This window comes from Helianthus annuus, chromosome 9 (assembly GCF_002127325.2).
Source record: "Helianthus annuus cultivar XRQ/B chromosome 9, HanXRQr2.0-SUNRISE, whole genome shotgun sequence".
NCBI lineage: Eukaryota > Viridiplantae > Streptophyta > Magnoliopsida > Asterales > Asteraceae > Helianthus > Helianthus annuus.
In genome coordinates, this window is record NC_035441.2 from 125155831 (window position 1) to 125171875 (window position 16045).

A 16045-nucleotide genomic window follows, 5' to 3' on the forward strand; every position below is an offset into this window, starting at 1 on the left:
ACACCTGATCTTCTCCAACACTTCAATTCTTTTCTTCAAATTACTATTACAACTTTACACCGCAACGTGCGATACATTATACTCTTTTTTTCAGTGCCTAGCCACGTATTAGTCACTAACGTAACGTATGTAATACTACAAAAATACGTCACGTCATGCGTAGGTACCACACGCTAATGTTACCACCGTAACACGTGTCACGAAGTCACAAACGTGACGTTACCACTGCAACGCGCACCATGCATAAAAATCTAGTTGTCTATAAACATCAAATTATCTTTTATTTTGTTTGGATTATCAAAGTACAGTCCAAAATACCCAATCTAACATTTGGGGTAGTATTGCAAAAGAAGCATAGATCAAAGTACCATGATGCAATTATCCCATCACTAACCCTCCCCCACCACACCACACCCCTCCCATCTTGACCTCTGCATCACCACCACCATCACCACCATCCCAGCTGCTAAGCACTCTTCCTCAATCCTCATACCCAATAATCAATCAAAAGCTCACCAAAATCTATCTGGGCTTTACTCGAATGACGATGATGAGCTGTTGCGTTCCCTCTCGCGACGCATCCGATCGCTTCCCGTGCCTCTCCGATCCCGGTAACATTACACGCTTCTGTTATATCTATCTTGTGCTTTAATCTCTCTAGTGAAGTGGGTATGATTGAATTCAATTCATTTCTTGTTGATTGTGATTGCAGTTAGAAGATCTACGTTGTGTTTGCGATTGGCGTTGGTGACGCTGCATCTAATCTTTGTCGGTTTTATTTTCATTTTTAATCAAGAATTCAGAGATAATATAAAAGAGCAGCCTTTGTAAGCAGATTAAGTTTAGTTAGTTAGTTAGTTACACACTTGTAGAATTAGTTAGTTGCAGTGGCGAAGCTTGACCCGAATGGGGGGGGGGGGGGGGGGGCGAAAACGTTATACCAAAAATTTCTATAGAACCGGGGGTCGAAAACGTATATACCCAAAAATTTCTAATACGAAAACTACATATATAACACTACTGAGCGAAAAGTCGCCCCCCCCCCCCCCCCGGCGCCCTTTCTATACTTTGCCCCTGGTTAGTTGGTGTTTGAAAGTGAACTTATCGTTACTGTTGTTGTGGAGTCTAATTGTGTACATAACCTCTTTTTCGACAGGTATACGTCGATGTATTTGTTGTTGGTTGTTGTGACATTAGCTCAGTATTTCTTTACCTCTGGTTCTTCTCCAGGGTATGTGATGATCTTTTTGTGTTTTGTTTTTTAAAATATGTGATCTTGAATGTTTGTATAACTATAATAGTTTTATGACTGCTTAGGTACGTGCTTGATGCGATGAGAGAATTTGCTAAGACAGAAGCGTCGTTAAGGGCATCGGAAGTATCAAAGTAAGCACTTATTCCAACATTAGTTATGTTAAAGTGAGGCGTTCTATTATACTATACCCTGTACTTATGTATGTTGTAAGGAAATACATGATAATATATATGTATATTGGTGTGAATGATCAAGCAAAGACAACCTGCTTCAAGTAAAAATGGGAATGTAGTTGTGACTATAGACAGAAACCGGTCGGGAGAACATCTTGTAGGGAATAACCCGATGAATTGGACAAAGATGGTGATGGACATGTACCCACCTGGAACATCTGTCAGGTAGTTGCTTGTTATTTTGTGTATATTATACATTTCTTTTTGTGCAATTGCTTAAAGTTTATTGTATTTAGTACATGAAATCTAAATGGTGCAACGAATCTTTATCGTCTTCGTTTAGTAGATACTACAATGTTGCTCTTTGAAGTTTAGCAGCACAAATTTTCTTAGAATGAGGCTTTATTATCTACTTATAAGGTTTCCCTTAAAATTTTCTTTTAAACACTTTTTTTAAAAAAACTATCGGCTAGTCTATGCAGTTAATATCGGTGAGATATCGGTTATATCGGTCATATCGGTCCCCTAGTAAAATATCGGTGTTAAATATCGGTACCGATATTATCGGCGATATTGACCGATATAACCGATATATCACTGAATTATTATTGTTAAATTGCTATATATGTAAATTTTGCATTATATTAAAATTACCGATATCCCACCGATATCTCACCGAGATAACCTATATCTCAAATATCGGTCCTTGACCGATATCCGATATTTTACCGCGTTAACTGCATTGCGGCTAGTGTTCACACAAGTATTTAAAAGGTTACATTACAAGCCACCCAAGTATCAGTTTGGTTTGGGTTGGGTTGTGTCGTGCTAATTCCGACCTATAAATTGCCGGAAAGTTGTAATTAAACTGAAAACTTTATCTCTCTAACTAACAGCTATGTTTGTTTCAGGACTTACACCTGCTCTTACTGTAATGTTGTGCAGGTACGTCTTTTTGTATCTTTCATTTGTACGGCCTACTTGATTTTGTTGTGAGATCTCTACTGTATGATTGCTAAATTCTTAACCATTATGGAAGTTAGATGGAAAGTGACCTGAATTTGTCTTTGGTTTAATCTCGGATTTGTCTGTTCAGTGAGATACAATATTTAAGATGACGATCGTACCCTTTTTCTCTTTACATTTTGTATCTCACGTAAGCTAAATCCTTATATAGGAGAAGGGTATATATGTCAAACATATGAAAATAAGTATCCTTGGTATTATGGTTTTTAGAAGGGTAAATATGATAATATTCAAGTTTTGAGGGGATATATATATATATATATATATAGGGTAAGGTTCATGCGAGAACCACCTTTATTGCGAGAACCGCGAGAACCAATGTGAACACAAGCTAAAATAGCTAAAAAAACCCTAAAAAAAAACCTAACCCCCACCCCCCACCCCCCAAAAACCTAAACCCCCCCACCCCCCCCCCCCCCAAAAAACCTAACCCCCCCCCCCCCCCCAAAGCTAAATGCTAAAAACTAAAACCCTCAAAAAACCTAAAAAAAAACCTAACCCCCCCCCCCACCCCACCCCCCCCCACCCCACCCCCCCCCCCCCAAAAAAACCTAAACCCCCCTCCCCCACCCCCAAAAACCTAAACCCCCCCCCCCCCCCCCCAAGCTAAAATGCTAAAAACTAAACCCCCCAAAAAACCTAAAAAATCAAAAAAAATCAAAAAAAAATCTAAAATTTTTTTTTTATTTTTTTACTATTTTTTATGTTCAAATCGCTACTTTTAGTAGCCAAAAAAAAAATTTTTTTTTTTTTTTTAAAAAAAATTTAAAAAAAAAAACTTTTTTTTTTTGGATACTAAAAGTAGCGATTTTTATATAAAAAATAGTAAAAAAATAAAAAAAAAAATTTTTGGGTGTTTTTTAGATTTTTTTAGGTATTACTGTTTGTGTTCACACTGGTTCTCGTGGTTCTCGCAATAAAGGGTGGTTCCTAACGGATCTTTGTCCTATATATATATATATATATATATATATATATATATATATATATATATATAGAGTAAGGTTAACATACAAAAAGCCTTATCATACATCACGTAGGAGACAATGATAACCGTTGGATCAGGGGTATAATCACGCATGGGACCACATAATCACGCATGGGACTATAATCACGCACGTTCTATGATAATAACGCACGTTATATTTTTTGTCATGTATGTTAATGTAGGTTAAGCCTTGAAGTACATTATACTTTCTCTATATATATATATCACATGTATAATATTATGTCTAAATTTAAATTTTCATTGAAAAACTTTATTGCAGCCTCCAAGAGCAAAGCATTGCCATGATTGTGACAAATGCGTACTTCAATTTGACCATCATTGCGTTTGGCTTGGAACATGTATCGGCCAGGGCAACCATTGTCGATTTTGGTGTGTAATATGTAAACGTTATTGACAGCTTCTCTTTCTTTGAATATCTCTTTGTACTTTAACGTTTATATCTTAATTTCTGATTGTTTTTTACAGTATGTCAATGGTTAAATGATTGACAGGTGGTACATTCTTGAGGAAACAGCCTTGAGTATTTGGACTGGCATTTTGTATATTAAGTACCTACAAGCGTCATTTGATAAAGCATGGTATGTTGTATACTCGTTTCCAACTTGTTATTCAATAATATACGAAAAGAGATGATACGATTTTTTTTCATTTCATTCAGGTTGGTGGATGTTATTATGATTATTCTGCTGTCTATTTTGTCGATCGCGTTGATATTTCTTCTCCTTCTTCTACTATTTCATAGGTGAGTTTTTTGTTTTTGAAATTGCTTTATAAACATTCATATGTGTTATTTCCTACGCAAAATATAAGGTAACATATTCACCTAAATTTGTTCTTTATCGATCTTGACAGCTATCTAGTTGTGACAAATCAAACAACCTATGAGCTTGTGAGACGCCGGAGAATACCATATATGAGGTTAGTTGATTAATCATACGATTTTTCTTTTTTTGTATTTTAACTAAATTTTATAGAGTTTAGTTACAATAGACTGGGGCGTCTTATTCTAAAATCTAAATGCTGCAGTGACGGTAAATATTGCATGCTTCCAATGTTTTGCTAACAAAGATGGTATTTACAAGAAATTAACAAATAGTTAAAACTGCAACCATGTTTCACTTATCAACGTATGCAAATAAGTTGATTTGTTACCGGTGTGTGCAACCATGTATTGACTATGATACCAGCTTTTGCCGGTGTATTTGATTAACTCTATTTTGCTCTAATGACTGGTAAAAAACGTTTCAATATTAAGTTGAAACGTGGTTTTACAAAGTAGTAACAAATCCACTTAGTTTCATCCATTGGTAAAAAGGTGAAATTTTGTTGTTTTTTTTTTTTTTTTTTTTTTTTTTTTTTTGGTAAAAAGGTGAAATTTGGATCGACCCAAAAACCTGGTTTTTAAATATTTTTATTTAGAGGAACGGCATGGGTATGGACCAGTAACTATATTGATTACAACCTTTACTTGTCTATAATTATTATTTAGGGGAACGCCATGGGTATGGACCAGTAACTAAATACGACATGAAATGGAAACCTTAAGTATATATAATTATATATGTATGTGTGTATATGGGTACGCTCAGTTTAAAGCCAGTAATATACTGAGAACGAGGACCACATAATGTAGTTGTGCATAGTGCATAAAAGATGGTGAGAAGAGGTGGAAGAGAGACACAAACAGTTACATGAGCGTATTGTGAATCTAAACAGGCCCTAACACTTGGAATTAATGTGCAGAAATATCCCAGAAAGAGTATATCCGTTCAGTAAAGGTGCGTGCAGAAACTTGTACAACTTTTGCTTTGCAAGAACAAGCATATACGCAATGGAACCGCTTCCAGGTGCACAAGAGCTAGAGCAGATGTCGGTACCATATACATGTTTAGACGTCATATCGTGTAGATGTTGTTGCTGAACTTATTACTTATGTTCATATCATTTTAAACAAGGGTATGTTGTGCTAGTACTAGTATCTGACCACATGATTGCTTGTTTTGCGACTTTGTTATGATCATCGTGTTTAATCAAGAGACAAACTGAAATATACCGGCATTAGATTTGGCCTTCGGGCTCAATTTGTTTTCTTGTTTTTTCACCTGTTTTTATTTTTATTTTGTTTGTATGTTATTCTAATCGATCGACCATTACGACACAACAAACCCCTTAAGTCTTGCCCTTAGCCATAATCTCTAATTTGAGTTTGTATTTACTCTTCAAAATATTCAACTTGTTTGGCATTTCTTATCACAAAATTTGAGTTTTTATAATTCATTTTGCAAAAATTTTTATTAAAAATTATTTAAATGCATAATATAGAACTTTCAAAACCTTAATTAAAGTTAAAAATCTCTCAATTTTGATAGTATGGTTCAAAACTAATTAAATACATCAATTTATTTTTTAAATTTAAAACTTGAACAACCTTTTAACATCACTTATAATCCAAACACAACTATTTGGCGACCTAACCAATTGTAAACAATAAATCAAAATTACTAATATTAAATAAAATCAAAATTAAGCATTTTTAACATCAATTTAAATACTTACAATGGAGGGTGTTTAATCAAATTCAATAATCACTCAAAACACTTGTCAGAATCATATGATGGATATACGCTGCTTACAAAATTCTTCATTCTTTGTTATAACCCAATAAATATTTTAGACTCTGAATCACAAAAAATAAAAATAAAAAACTAAAGTGCATGGCATCATTAACCATCTATAAAATTCTGTTATTTGTCACTAAATAATCTAAAAAAACAGTTCTCACTTGTGACCTTTTGATATGAGCAGAAAAGTAGCTAAAAATGAGATTTCCAAATCTCACATCTGTTCATTTACCACCACCACCACCCGTCTTCCACTTATTGATGGGAACGATGGTGACTTTCCGTCTAGGTGTATCTCTGGCGGTCTTCTTCGATGGCTGCAACGGCGGCCGCCTTTTAATTTCATCTTCATCTCTATCATCCTTAAACTCTGCTAGTGGCTTTAACTCAAACGCACCCCTAGTAAAATTTCTTGCAACCTGATGTATTTGTCATAATCCTTTTAGCTGATTTGTATGATTCGATTCGACCCGTTTTGAGATAAAATAAAAATTAAAAAATTAAAAAAAACAAATCGACCCATTACCTTGAGCAAAATCCATACTCTAAGAGAACTACTAAGGATAGCTAACCGTGTCCTCTTTCCAGAAGTTAGATAACTACCCATGTATCGATCAACCATCAGGACGAATTTTGGCCATGTTTCAGGCTTTGCAGGATCTGGTTTCTCTATCTGTGCCTAACACAAATGAAAATGGTATGAACAATTATCCTTATTAATCAACTGTTTTTGGTTTTTATATTGGATTTGGGCCCCATTGGCAAATGGAGCAAAGAAATACTCACAAGCAATCGACAAATCTCACGCTCGATTTTTGAAAATGAGGTTTCCAAAGCTTCGACTCTCCCAGTGGCATGACAACAAGAGCATGGTTCACTGATCATAAATGTCACACTAGGTCGTACCTGATCATAAAATGAATATTTTTTTTTTTTTATTAAACTTTTTTTATGAAGTGAAAAATCAAAAGCACCATGTATGTATCAGTACATGGAAAAAAAAGGCCATACCCTTTTTCTGGTGATCTCCATTAGGCCATGCCTTGAAAGTTCAGAGACTTTGACCAATGAACGGTCCCTCTCAACTGCACTTTTAACCTCTTCATAGACCAATCTCTTATATGCTGAACAATATTCACAAAGATAAATGTAGCTGTGAGTTAATGTTGATACAGAACCAAGATTTCTTGTATGACCGTTTCTGAACATAATAACACACGCACACACAGATATATATATATATATATATATACATACACATACACACAAGTGGCTTAACATACTAAACGTGAGAAGTGAATTTCTTTTCCATCTGCTTAAGCATTAAGCATGATGTTTAGTTTAAAAATGTAAAAAAAAAGAAATTTTTTCGTGTATTTATGTTTATGTGCAATTACACTAGAGTGATTACATAATTACTCTACTAGTTTAAATACACAAAAAAAATAGATTCTAAAATACGTGCTTGACAAGATAGGAAAATAAAATTCAAATAAAAAAAATCCCCCCTTCACTTCTTACGTTTAGTATGTTAAGCCCATTTGTACAATTACCTTTATCTCTCTCTCTCTCTCTCTCTCTCTCTCTCTCTATCTATCTATATATATATATATAGAGAGAGAGAGAGAGAGAGAAAGAACCAGGCTTTCTTGTATGACCGTTTCTGAACATAATCATACACACACACACATACACACACACACACACATATATAGAGAGAGAGAAACTTACAATCATCCGACATATCAATGAAATCGACCACAATAATCCCACCAATATCTCTCAATCGTAATTCCCTAGCAATCTGAAATCATGGAAAATCAATATTAAGGATTTTAAGTGAGGGGAAAAAGGATTATTCGGGTTGAAAATCATATCACAAACAGTTACTGAGATACTTTGAACTCTTCCATCATCAGCATTTTTTAAGATCGGAATGCATAGATCTCCTTCATAATATCACAATCTATAAGCACGAAGCCTAAGCGGTTTGCCATAATTACTTATTTATTATACAACTCAATTAGAGACTTGCGGTATGCGTGCGCGGGGGGGGGGGGGGGTACTAATTTTAACGTTATTTTACTAATTTCGTGAAAATAACGTTAAAAGCGGGGGACGGTTAATCATGCATCATGTAGTAGCGTTGATAGCTGAAAGACAAAAAGGTACATGCACTAATCCGTCTTTGTCCCGATTGCTGAGTGTTATGTGCCTTATGTCCAAGGCTTGATGGAAAACTACTATTGAGCCGGGGGTCTCACTGGAAGCAGCCTCTCTATTCCTACGGGGTAGAGGTAAGGCTGTCTACATCTTACCCTCCTCAAACCCTACCTTAGCTTTGCTATTGGTGGGATTTATTGAGTATGATGATGATGAATTAGAGACACAGAATTTTAACATCGACAAACACATTTAAAATGAACTAAACGATACACATACATACTTGTTTAGCAGCTGCAAGATTAACTTCAAGGATGGCTTTCTCTTGTGAAGTCCCATGACCAAGCATACATTGTCCTCCGTTCACATCAATGGAGACCAAAGCCTCTGTTTGTTCAATTACTAGATAACCTCCATTAGAGAGTGCAACCCTACATTACAAAACACATATATGACTCCAGTAAGTATTGCAGAAAATATATACAAACTAGACAACAAAAAACAATATTACTCGAGGTATAGGCTTACCATTTTAATATAACAAATTAAGGGATAATTTCATATATCCCTCAAAACTTGATATAATATTATATTTACCCGACAAAAAAAATCACAATATCAAATAAACCCATTTTATAATTTATGGCATCTATACCCCTAAGACTTGTATTGCGATATACGAGTTTGAGATGTAAGGAGAAGGGTATTATGGTCATATTATTCCAAGATTTTGAGTTTTACATTTTTAATGAACTTGAGACTAACAGTGGTTACTTCTCACCTTTTACTTAGCATGTTGTTGAGTTCTTCTTCAATGTTATACTCATCAAAAAGTGGATTCTTTTTGTTGTACAACTCAACGCGGTTGCAGAGATCAGGCGCCATATCCTGAAGATAATTCGTAACCTGAATGGAGACGCAAAGATTCAGAGACAGATGAATAAGTGAATGAAAAAAAAAAGCATTGTAAGACACAAGTTAAGCACCATTTATTCAAAATCAATCGTAAAATAAATATACACGCAAGTGAGTAACATAAGTAACAATACATACCTCATGATATATCCTTGGAGAATCAACTACCATTTTCTTAACCTGAAGACAACCGAATAGAGCATTAATACATATTAAAAGTGATGCCTAAATGCTAAACATTAAACAACTATTATTCTAGTATTACCTTATGATTAAAATAATCTTGGACAACAGAGAGCGTTTGGCCCATTGCTCTATGTAACATAGCGGGAATTGCACCTTCAACACCTTCATCAGCCGCAAGGGCTGCAGATGTTGCTTGTTCGGTAATAGTTTTCCACATTGAAAGCAAGCCATCAAGATCCTTTTGCAGCTCTTCCAAAGTATGACCAGCGGCAACGGTCCTTACGGTTAGACCGAACCCAGGTGGCTGCAACGTCTTCGCTATGACCCGCAACCGAGTTCTCTCCACCCCGGATATTTTCTTGGAAATTCCAATTCTATTGCAACGTGTCATCAGAACCTGCACGTTATTTAAATTTCCTTTTTTAATAAATGCAATTATTCTCAATTTGCATGGAAAAGCACCTCAGCCTAATTTGGGTATATTGAACTTGTTTAGAATACACATACTTGTGAACTTTGAAAACAAAAATGACTTGCTATCCACTTAAATCAGGGGATTTCATGGGGTGACTTTCAAATGCTGATATGGGTACCTTTTTTGATCGTATACAATGATTTGGATTTTACGTAAAGCTGTCAAAGTTCGATGAGGAAAGCTCCGAGTCAGAAAAAGAGTATATATCGCATCCACGTCAGCAAAAAGTCGTCTACATGATCTCCACATATGTGATGATCATTTTAGAGTAAATTCAATAGATGGTCCCTGTGGTTGACCAAAATTTTGGATTTGGTCCCTAGCTTTCCAAAAGTACATAGATGGTCCCTGTGGTTTGCATCTTCTAACGCAATTAGTCCCCAACTTTTACCAAAAGTACATGGATTGTCCTTGTGGTATGCACGTTGTAACGCGTTTAGTCCCTAACCTGGACCTACTGAAACCTTTAGATATGTGAGCTGGGGACTAAATGCGTTACAAAGTGCAAACCACAGGGACCATCCGTGTACTTTTGAAAAGCTAGGGACCAAATCCAAAATTTTGATTAACCAGAGGGACCATCTGTGTACTTTACTCATCATTTTATTAGCTGGCATATACCATTTGTTTCACAGATTGTGTATCTTGAACAAGTTCACAGATTTTAAGACTTTTTTTTTTCGGGTTGAGGACTTAGTTGTGCAAAATGAGAAAGTATACTGGTCTCTTATGTTATTACCCTTTTTTTAATACATATTGAGTTGACCGGCCAACATCTTGTTGTTCCTTTTTCATCGAAGTTATAGATAAGTAATGCATAATATAATTAAATAACTCTATCATCGTGAGATCAGTCTAGTCTTTTGAATTAACAAATTTAAGAGGTTGTAAGCCTCTAAATCCACATCTGGTCGCTTTCAACCATTTGAACCGTTTCAGTTCAAACCAACTTTTTTAAGTTTACCCGTTGGATACAAAATATAACCCTATAGGCCTATACCTCATATTTTAAGCAGACAAGTCAAAATTGCCACCTCTAAGCATGCGCATAATCAGCTATGCACTTAATATCAGTGATAAACCGATATATCAGTTATCGGTCCCCATGTAAAATGTCGGTCTCAAATATCTGTACCAATATTATTGGCGATATTGACCGATATTTGACTCATATATATCACCGATTTTCCCGATATCAGTACCCTTCTTCTTAGTTCTACCATTCGTTCTTTTTCTTATTGCTGCTATTAGTGTTTTAAGTCTTAACTGTTAATTGTTAGTGTTAAATGTTGGTGTTTTAAGTCTTAATCAGTTCCTAGTCTAAGCAGTCAATAGCGGTGCTATAGCGGTTAGCGGACCTCAGGGTGTGTAGCGGTCCAAATAGCGGTGGCCTATAGCGGTTCCGCTATTAGCGGCGCTAAATACCGCTATAGCACCGGCCTATAGCGGTTATAGCAGTAACGGTGTTTGATTGTGTTAATTCTTAAATTAAATACTTCAAAGTTACTATTAGTATTTGATTTGCAACAGGTTTTTGATAATGGAATGATATTACTATGAATTTTGATATTACTATTAATATTTTTCAAAGATATATTTATATATATATAAAAATACATAAATTATGCATGGTATAAAAATTACCGATATATCACCACTATACCACCGCTATAACCTATATATCATATATAGCGGACCTTGACCGCTATTCGATTTTGGACCGCTATAATTGCATAGTTCCTAGTTGCTCCAATTGTTAGTGTTTTGCAAGTTGCAAAAGGTTAATTTGTTAATGGCAGGAGAGTATACAGAATTGTTATATATATATATAAATTTTGCATGATATTAAAATTACCGATGATATCTCAAATATCGGTCCTTGACCAATATCTGATATTTTACCGCATTAGCTGAATAGATAATCAGAATAGGACATACCCAGAATCGGCTCCTTAACTTTGGATAAGCGGTCAATGTCGGGCCTTTGGTACCCAATCCCTCTTTGACCACTTGAACGATTATCTTAGTGCCTCGTTGAACTTGGGACCACGTACTTCCATCGGAACTAGCATCCCGATCTTGAAGTTTATCGTCTGCACCATCTATATTTCCCATGCCGACAGTAATGTTAGTCATGGTTTGACTATTTGAATTACGAGAGTTTCCGATCGGTTGAAATATATTCCTCTTTCCATTAATATACATCACAGAGTCACCAACCACTGCACCGTTCGCATTTCGTTCAAAATCTTCTGACACATCAAACTCATCATCTACATCATGCTCTCCAAAATCATCATCATTGTTCTGATCGGGATCACTTGTATTATCAATGACTTCCGCATCTTCCGACTTGTGCTTTTTCGCATTAACTCTAGTAGGATGTTCTAGAAGCTCAACAAGCAAAGACCCGTCTACCGATCTATGATCTTTATAATGAGAAAACGGAGGAAAAATAAACGGCTCGAGATGATGTCGTATTTCCACAAGAGAAGCCCTAGAGTGCCCAATGTTTACAAATGCACCACCCATGTGGGGAACTAGTTTCGTAACAACTCCTATATATACACTATCACATTGCACGTTATTTTTTATCGGTTCTAGTAATATTTCAACCAGTTTTTCATCTTCCATTACCGCAACCCTTTGCATGGTACATAACGAAGAGTTTATCAATATAACCGTATCCACGCATACTTCCTGCATACCTACGCCTGCCCTACTCTCACTATCACAAAACAAATTTTTCGGAATTTCGTCAAGCTCGTTAAGACTCGGTTTATCAAGCGAGAGTATTTCTGCAACTTGTGGGCCCGCATTGTTCTTCGGAATCTCGATAGATAACCAGGGCTCTTCAACAGGGTATTCGTTTTCTGAACTATTTTGCTTTAAGTATATCTTATTTAATAAACTTGAAGAATCGGTTTTCGTATTAGATTTGAAAAGCTCGGAAGATTCTAGAAGCCAGGGTTCCTCTACGGGCTGGTAACTTCTGCTGTATAGTCCGTTAACATCTTCGGAACCGAAGTCATCTTCGAAATCTAGATCGCCCAATAACTGTTTCGAGACCAAAAAGTCACTTCCGGAATTTTCCAATGTTTTTCCTTCATCTGTCAAATCACTGGAAGCATTTGAGTTTTCAGAAACATATTAAATGTTTAAGTTTCGGTTTACGCAAAAGTATATGTAGTGAATAGATACCTCTAGGTTGAGCGGAAATCAACGATTGTCCAGGGAGCCATGTGTCCACCATCCACGACCCGAAAAAATTCGGTGAAGGGTTTCGGATACATCGTCTTGTTAATGACCTCCGTAATAATATTTTCTTGCTCTTTTTACTAGCTAATTGTGGTGAAAGTAAGACTTCGGGTCTTAACATCCACAAGAGTTCACATACAGATTGCATACCTCCGTTGTAAAACCGCTATACGAAAAACATTCTCTACCATGTATCTGCTGAAATTAACAAAGATTCTATTAATTTTTTTGTGATTTAAGTTTTGTAGAAATGTTACTCAAATTAACATAAGTTACAACTCGTGGATATGGTTAAGGTTATGGATAAATTGTTATCTCAACAAAATGTAATAAAATAAAACAGATAAAAGTCTACACGTCTAGAGAAAACTGAAACTATAAGCTACATTATGAACAGGATTTTATTATAAAGCTACAGCTTAAGAATCTTGTTGTTTGTAAGGATCGGAAGATAATGCATAGAAGAGCGCATGTTTGATTAGAACTAGTTTCAAATTAAACACTTTGGCTTCAACATAAACTGATAAAACTTTGGTTATAAACGAAAATATAGAAATGCATCTTGGTTTAAAAAGCACGAAGCGCACAAAAGTGACAAGGTCTAAAATCAAAGCGCAAAAGCGGAGGGCTTTTCGTACGCGGAACGCAACGTGCCTATATAATTATAATTTTTTATATATATCCTATAAATACGGTTTATATATGATTTAATGTAGAAATCACTTAAATGTACAACCTTTTTTGCTACATGTATTAACACTTTAAATAAAAAAAAAAACCTGTACAAGAAGCGCGCACCTCAGTGGGTTTTTTTTTTTCAAAAAAACCTCACTTTTTGCAAACAGACAACAGGGAATGCTTTCAGAGAGACTATCGGCTCCAAACAGACAACAGGGAAACAAACAAAACTAGATACACAAACATAAAAAGGTAGCAGAAACATGGGCAGATATAACATGATACGCAATATATAGACATGCAAAGTCACAATCACATGTAAACACCACCTAAAGTAAAAGAACATCTAAGTCCCTAAATCCATAGCTAAGACACGTAGATAACTTCCCCTAAAAATCCTTAACCTCGATCCTTTGCCTCCATGCCCTCTTATCCTAGACCATGTCCTACGTGCAACTCAAAAAATCTTGCCTAATCCGCTTATCGCAAATCAATTTAGGTCTATCTCTACTCATCCTCCCCTCCATAGTGAGGATTTCCATTACTCTAACTGGCGTTGTCGTCACATGCCCAAACCATCTCAATCTCCCCTACTTAATCTTATCCAAAATGCTAGCCAAATTTATAATAAACCATTTCATGGTATCACACTTGGTTTAAAAAAGCGGGAAGCGCACAAAAGCGATGAGGTCTAAAACCGATTTTTAAAAAGCGAAGCGCAAAAGCGGTGAGCTTTTCGTATGCAAAGCGAAAAGTGATTATATAATTTATTTTGTATATCCCATAAGTGTTTAGCATCCAATACCTATGATTTAGCTATAATTAAGCTTTATGTATGTTTTAAAATGAAAAAAAACAAAAATGCACAGCAAAAAAAGCCTGTTGTACAACACTCAAACACCCCATGTACAAAAAGCGTGCGCCTCAGCTGCGCCTTAGGTCGATTTTCACTATAAAAAGTGCGCCTCAGCTGCGCTTCTTGTACATCGTGCGCCTTATGTCACACAAGGCGATGGGGTTTGCGCCTAGATGCGCTTTGCGCTTAAGTGCGCTTAGGGCGCGCTTTTTTAAACCAAGGTATCACATGATTCATTGCATCAAGCTACTTTTCTAGGTTATAAAACTAACCTAGAATAAGGACATTAAACACCACATATGAAACTCTCTATAATCGAGTTTCAACAAAATGTCTAGAGAAAAGGAACAGTAAACCATGTTGCATCATCCATATAAAAATGTGAATAAAATTACAGAATAACTGTGTTACACACCTATCTATATACTTAGGAATTACATGACAACAATTTCCACACCCAATGCTTAACACACTAAAACTTAAAATGGTAACACTAATCCAATGAATTCTTAGTCACCCATGTAAATAATTTGAGCATGCACTGTAATAAAATTCAGCTACACTTTTTCACAAACAGTTGGTGTGCATAGCAACAGAGTCTATCGGTGTAAAAACTAATTGAATAAACTTTCAAACCCATAAAATATTAACGAAAACGATTCACAAATTGGCAGTAAACCAGTTCATTCCAAACTAAATAAATTATTATAGAATAACAAAAGATTCCGTTCAAACATAAAAATTGGGACACTGATAGAGAGGAAACGAAGAAATGAATGAGAGTGTGAGAGACAGAGAGAGGAAGTGTACGATGTGGGGTTGTGCAGAAGGTAGTGAAAGAGTGAAGCAGCAGGTGTAGAAATGGCGAGCTCTGCCTGCACCAAGATAAGGGAGGAAGAGGCAACAAGATGGGGGGTCAAGTTTCGTCAAGTTTTTGGTAGCAGAGCAATTTACACATCATTTAAATTTAACTAAGGCCATGTTTGGCTTAGCTTTTCAGGAGTGACTTATGACTTTTTGAAAAGTCAGGATTGAGTGACTTTTTGGAAAAGTCACTTTTCCTCTCACATACACCCTCAATCCAAACAGACTTTTTGAAGCTTATGACTTTTCAAAAAGCCAATAAGTCAATAAGTTGTTTCAAAAAGCTTAGCCAAACATGCCCTAAGAGAGTGGAAAATGTAATTGATTTTTTTTTTAAATAGTGTAAATCATCGTTTATATTGTGTTCCCAAATGAAAAGAAAGGATTTGAAAGGGTGTTTAAAAAAAGTAAAAGATTTTTAGCACGGAAAATCTTTACTTTTCTTTACGTTTCCTTCTAACTCGAAAATAGGAATGAGCATTTGGTATTAGGTATCGGTTTCCATTTTTTACGTTTTTCGGTACAGTACCGGTATTTATGGGTAAAACACCGGTAAGTACCAGTAT

The 16045-nt window shown here is 35.7% G+C and overlaps 2 protein-coding genes across 3 annotated transcripts; one reads left to right on the forward strand and one right to left on the reverse strand.

Annotated features, from left to right (window-relative positions):
• The first annotated feature begins 338 nt into the window (after positions 1 to 338).
• On the forward strand, positions 339 to 5558 carry LOC110878497 (protein S-acyltransferase 10). Its single transcript, XM_022126811.2, has 11 exons — positions 339 to 611; positions 713 to 827; positions 1157 to 1231; positions 1318 to 1386; positions 1516 to 1653; positions 2340 to 2373; positions 3723 to 3832; positions 3955 to 4041; positions 4122 to 4205; positions 4316 to 4381; positions 5207 to 5558. Exons 1-11 carry the CDS (start codon positions 542 to 544, stop codon positions 5382 to 5384), a joined length of 1026 nt encoding a protein of 341 aa, XP_021982503.1. The 5' UTR covers positions 339 to 541; the 3' UTR covers positions 5385 to 5558.
• A 517-nt stretch (positions 5559 to 6075) lies between these two features.
• On the reverse strand, positions 6076 to 15564 carry LOC110878496 (ribonuclease E/G-like protein, chloroplastic). Of its 2 annotated transcripts, none has more exons than XM_022126810.2 (12): positions 15426 to 15554; positions 13025 to 13279; positions 11762 to 12933; positions 9428 to 9745; positions 9301 to 9342; positions 9029 to 9153; positions 8531 to 8678; positions 7816 to 7888; positions 7096 to 7208; positions 6871 to 6990; positions 6611 to 6763; positions 6076 to 6503 (listed from the first exon to the last, which is right to left on the reverse strand). In XM_022126810.2, the coding sequence occupies exons 2-12, from the start codon at positions 13227 to 13229 to the stop codon at positions 6309 to 6311; spliced, it is 2664 nt and encodes an 887-aa protein (XP_021982502.1). In that variant the 5' UTR covers positions 13230 to 13279; positions 15426 to 15554; the 3' UTR covers positions 6076 to 6308. The 2 variants fall into 2 exon arrangements, with proteins under 2 accessions (XP_021982502.1, XP_021982501.1); XM_022126809.2 differs by having other exon boundaries at positions 6090 to 6503; positions 13025 to 13276; positions 15426 to 15564.
• Between the last annotated feature and the right edge of the window lie 481 nt (positions 15565 to 16045).

Coding starts and splice junctions, on each gene's coding strand:
- LOC110878497 (XM_022126811.2), top strand. CDS start 542: ATGACGATGATGAGCTGTTGCGTTCCCTCTCGCGACGCATCCGATCGC. Junction 612..712: donor CCCGTGCCTCTCCGATCCCG/GTAACATTACAC, acceptor TTGTGATTGCAG/TTAGAAGATCTACGTTGTGT. Junction 1,232..1,317: donor ACCTCTGGTTCTTCTCCAGG/GTATGTGATGAT, acceptor ATGACTGCTTAG/GTACGTGCTTGATGCGATGA.
- LOC110878496 (XM_022126810.2), bottom strand. CDS start 13,229: ATGCAATCTGTATGTGAACTCTTGTGGATGTTAAGACCCGAAGTCTTA. Junction 12,934..13,024: donor GATTTCCGCTCAACCTAGAG/GTATCTATTCAC, acceptor GTGATTTGACAG/ATGAAGGAAAAACATTGGAA. Junction 9,154..9,300: donor CTCCAAGGATATATCATGAG/GTATGTATTGTT, acceptor GTCTCCATTCAG/GTTACGAATTATCTTCAGGA.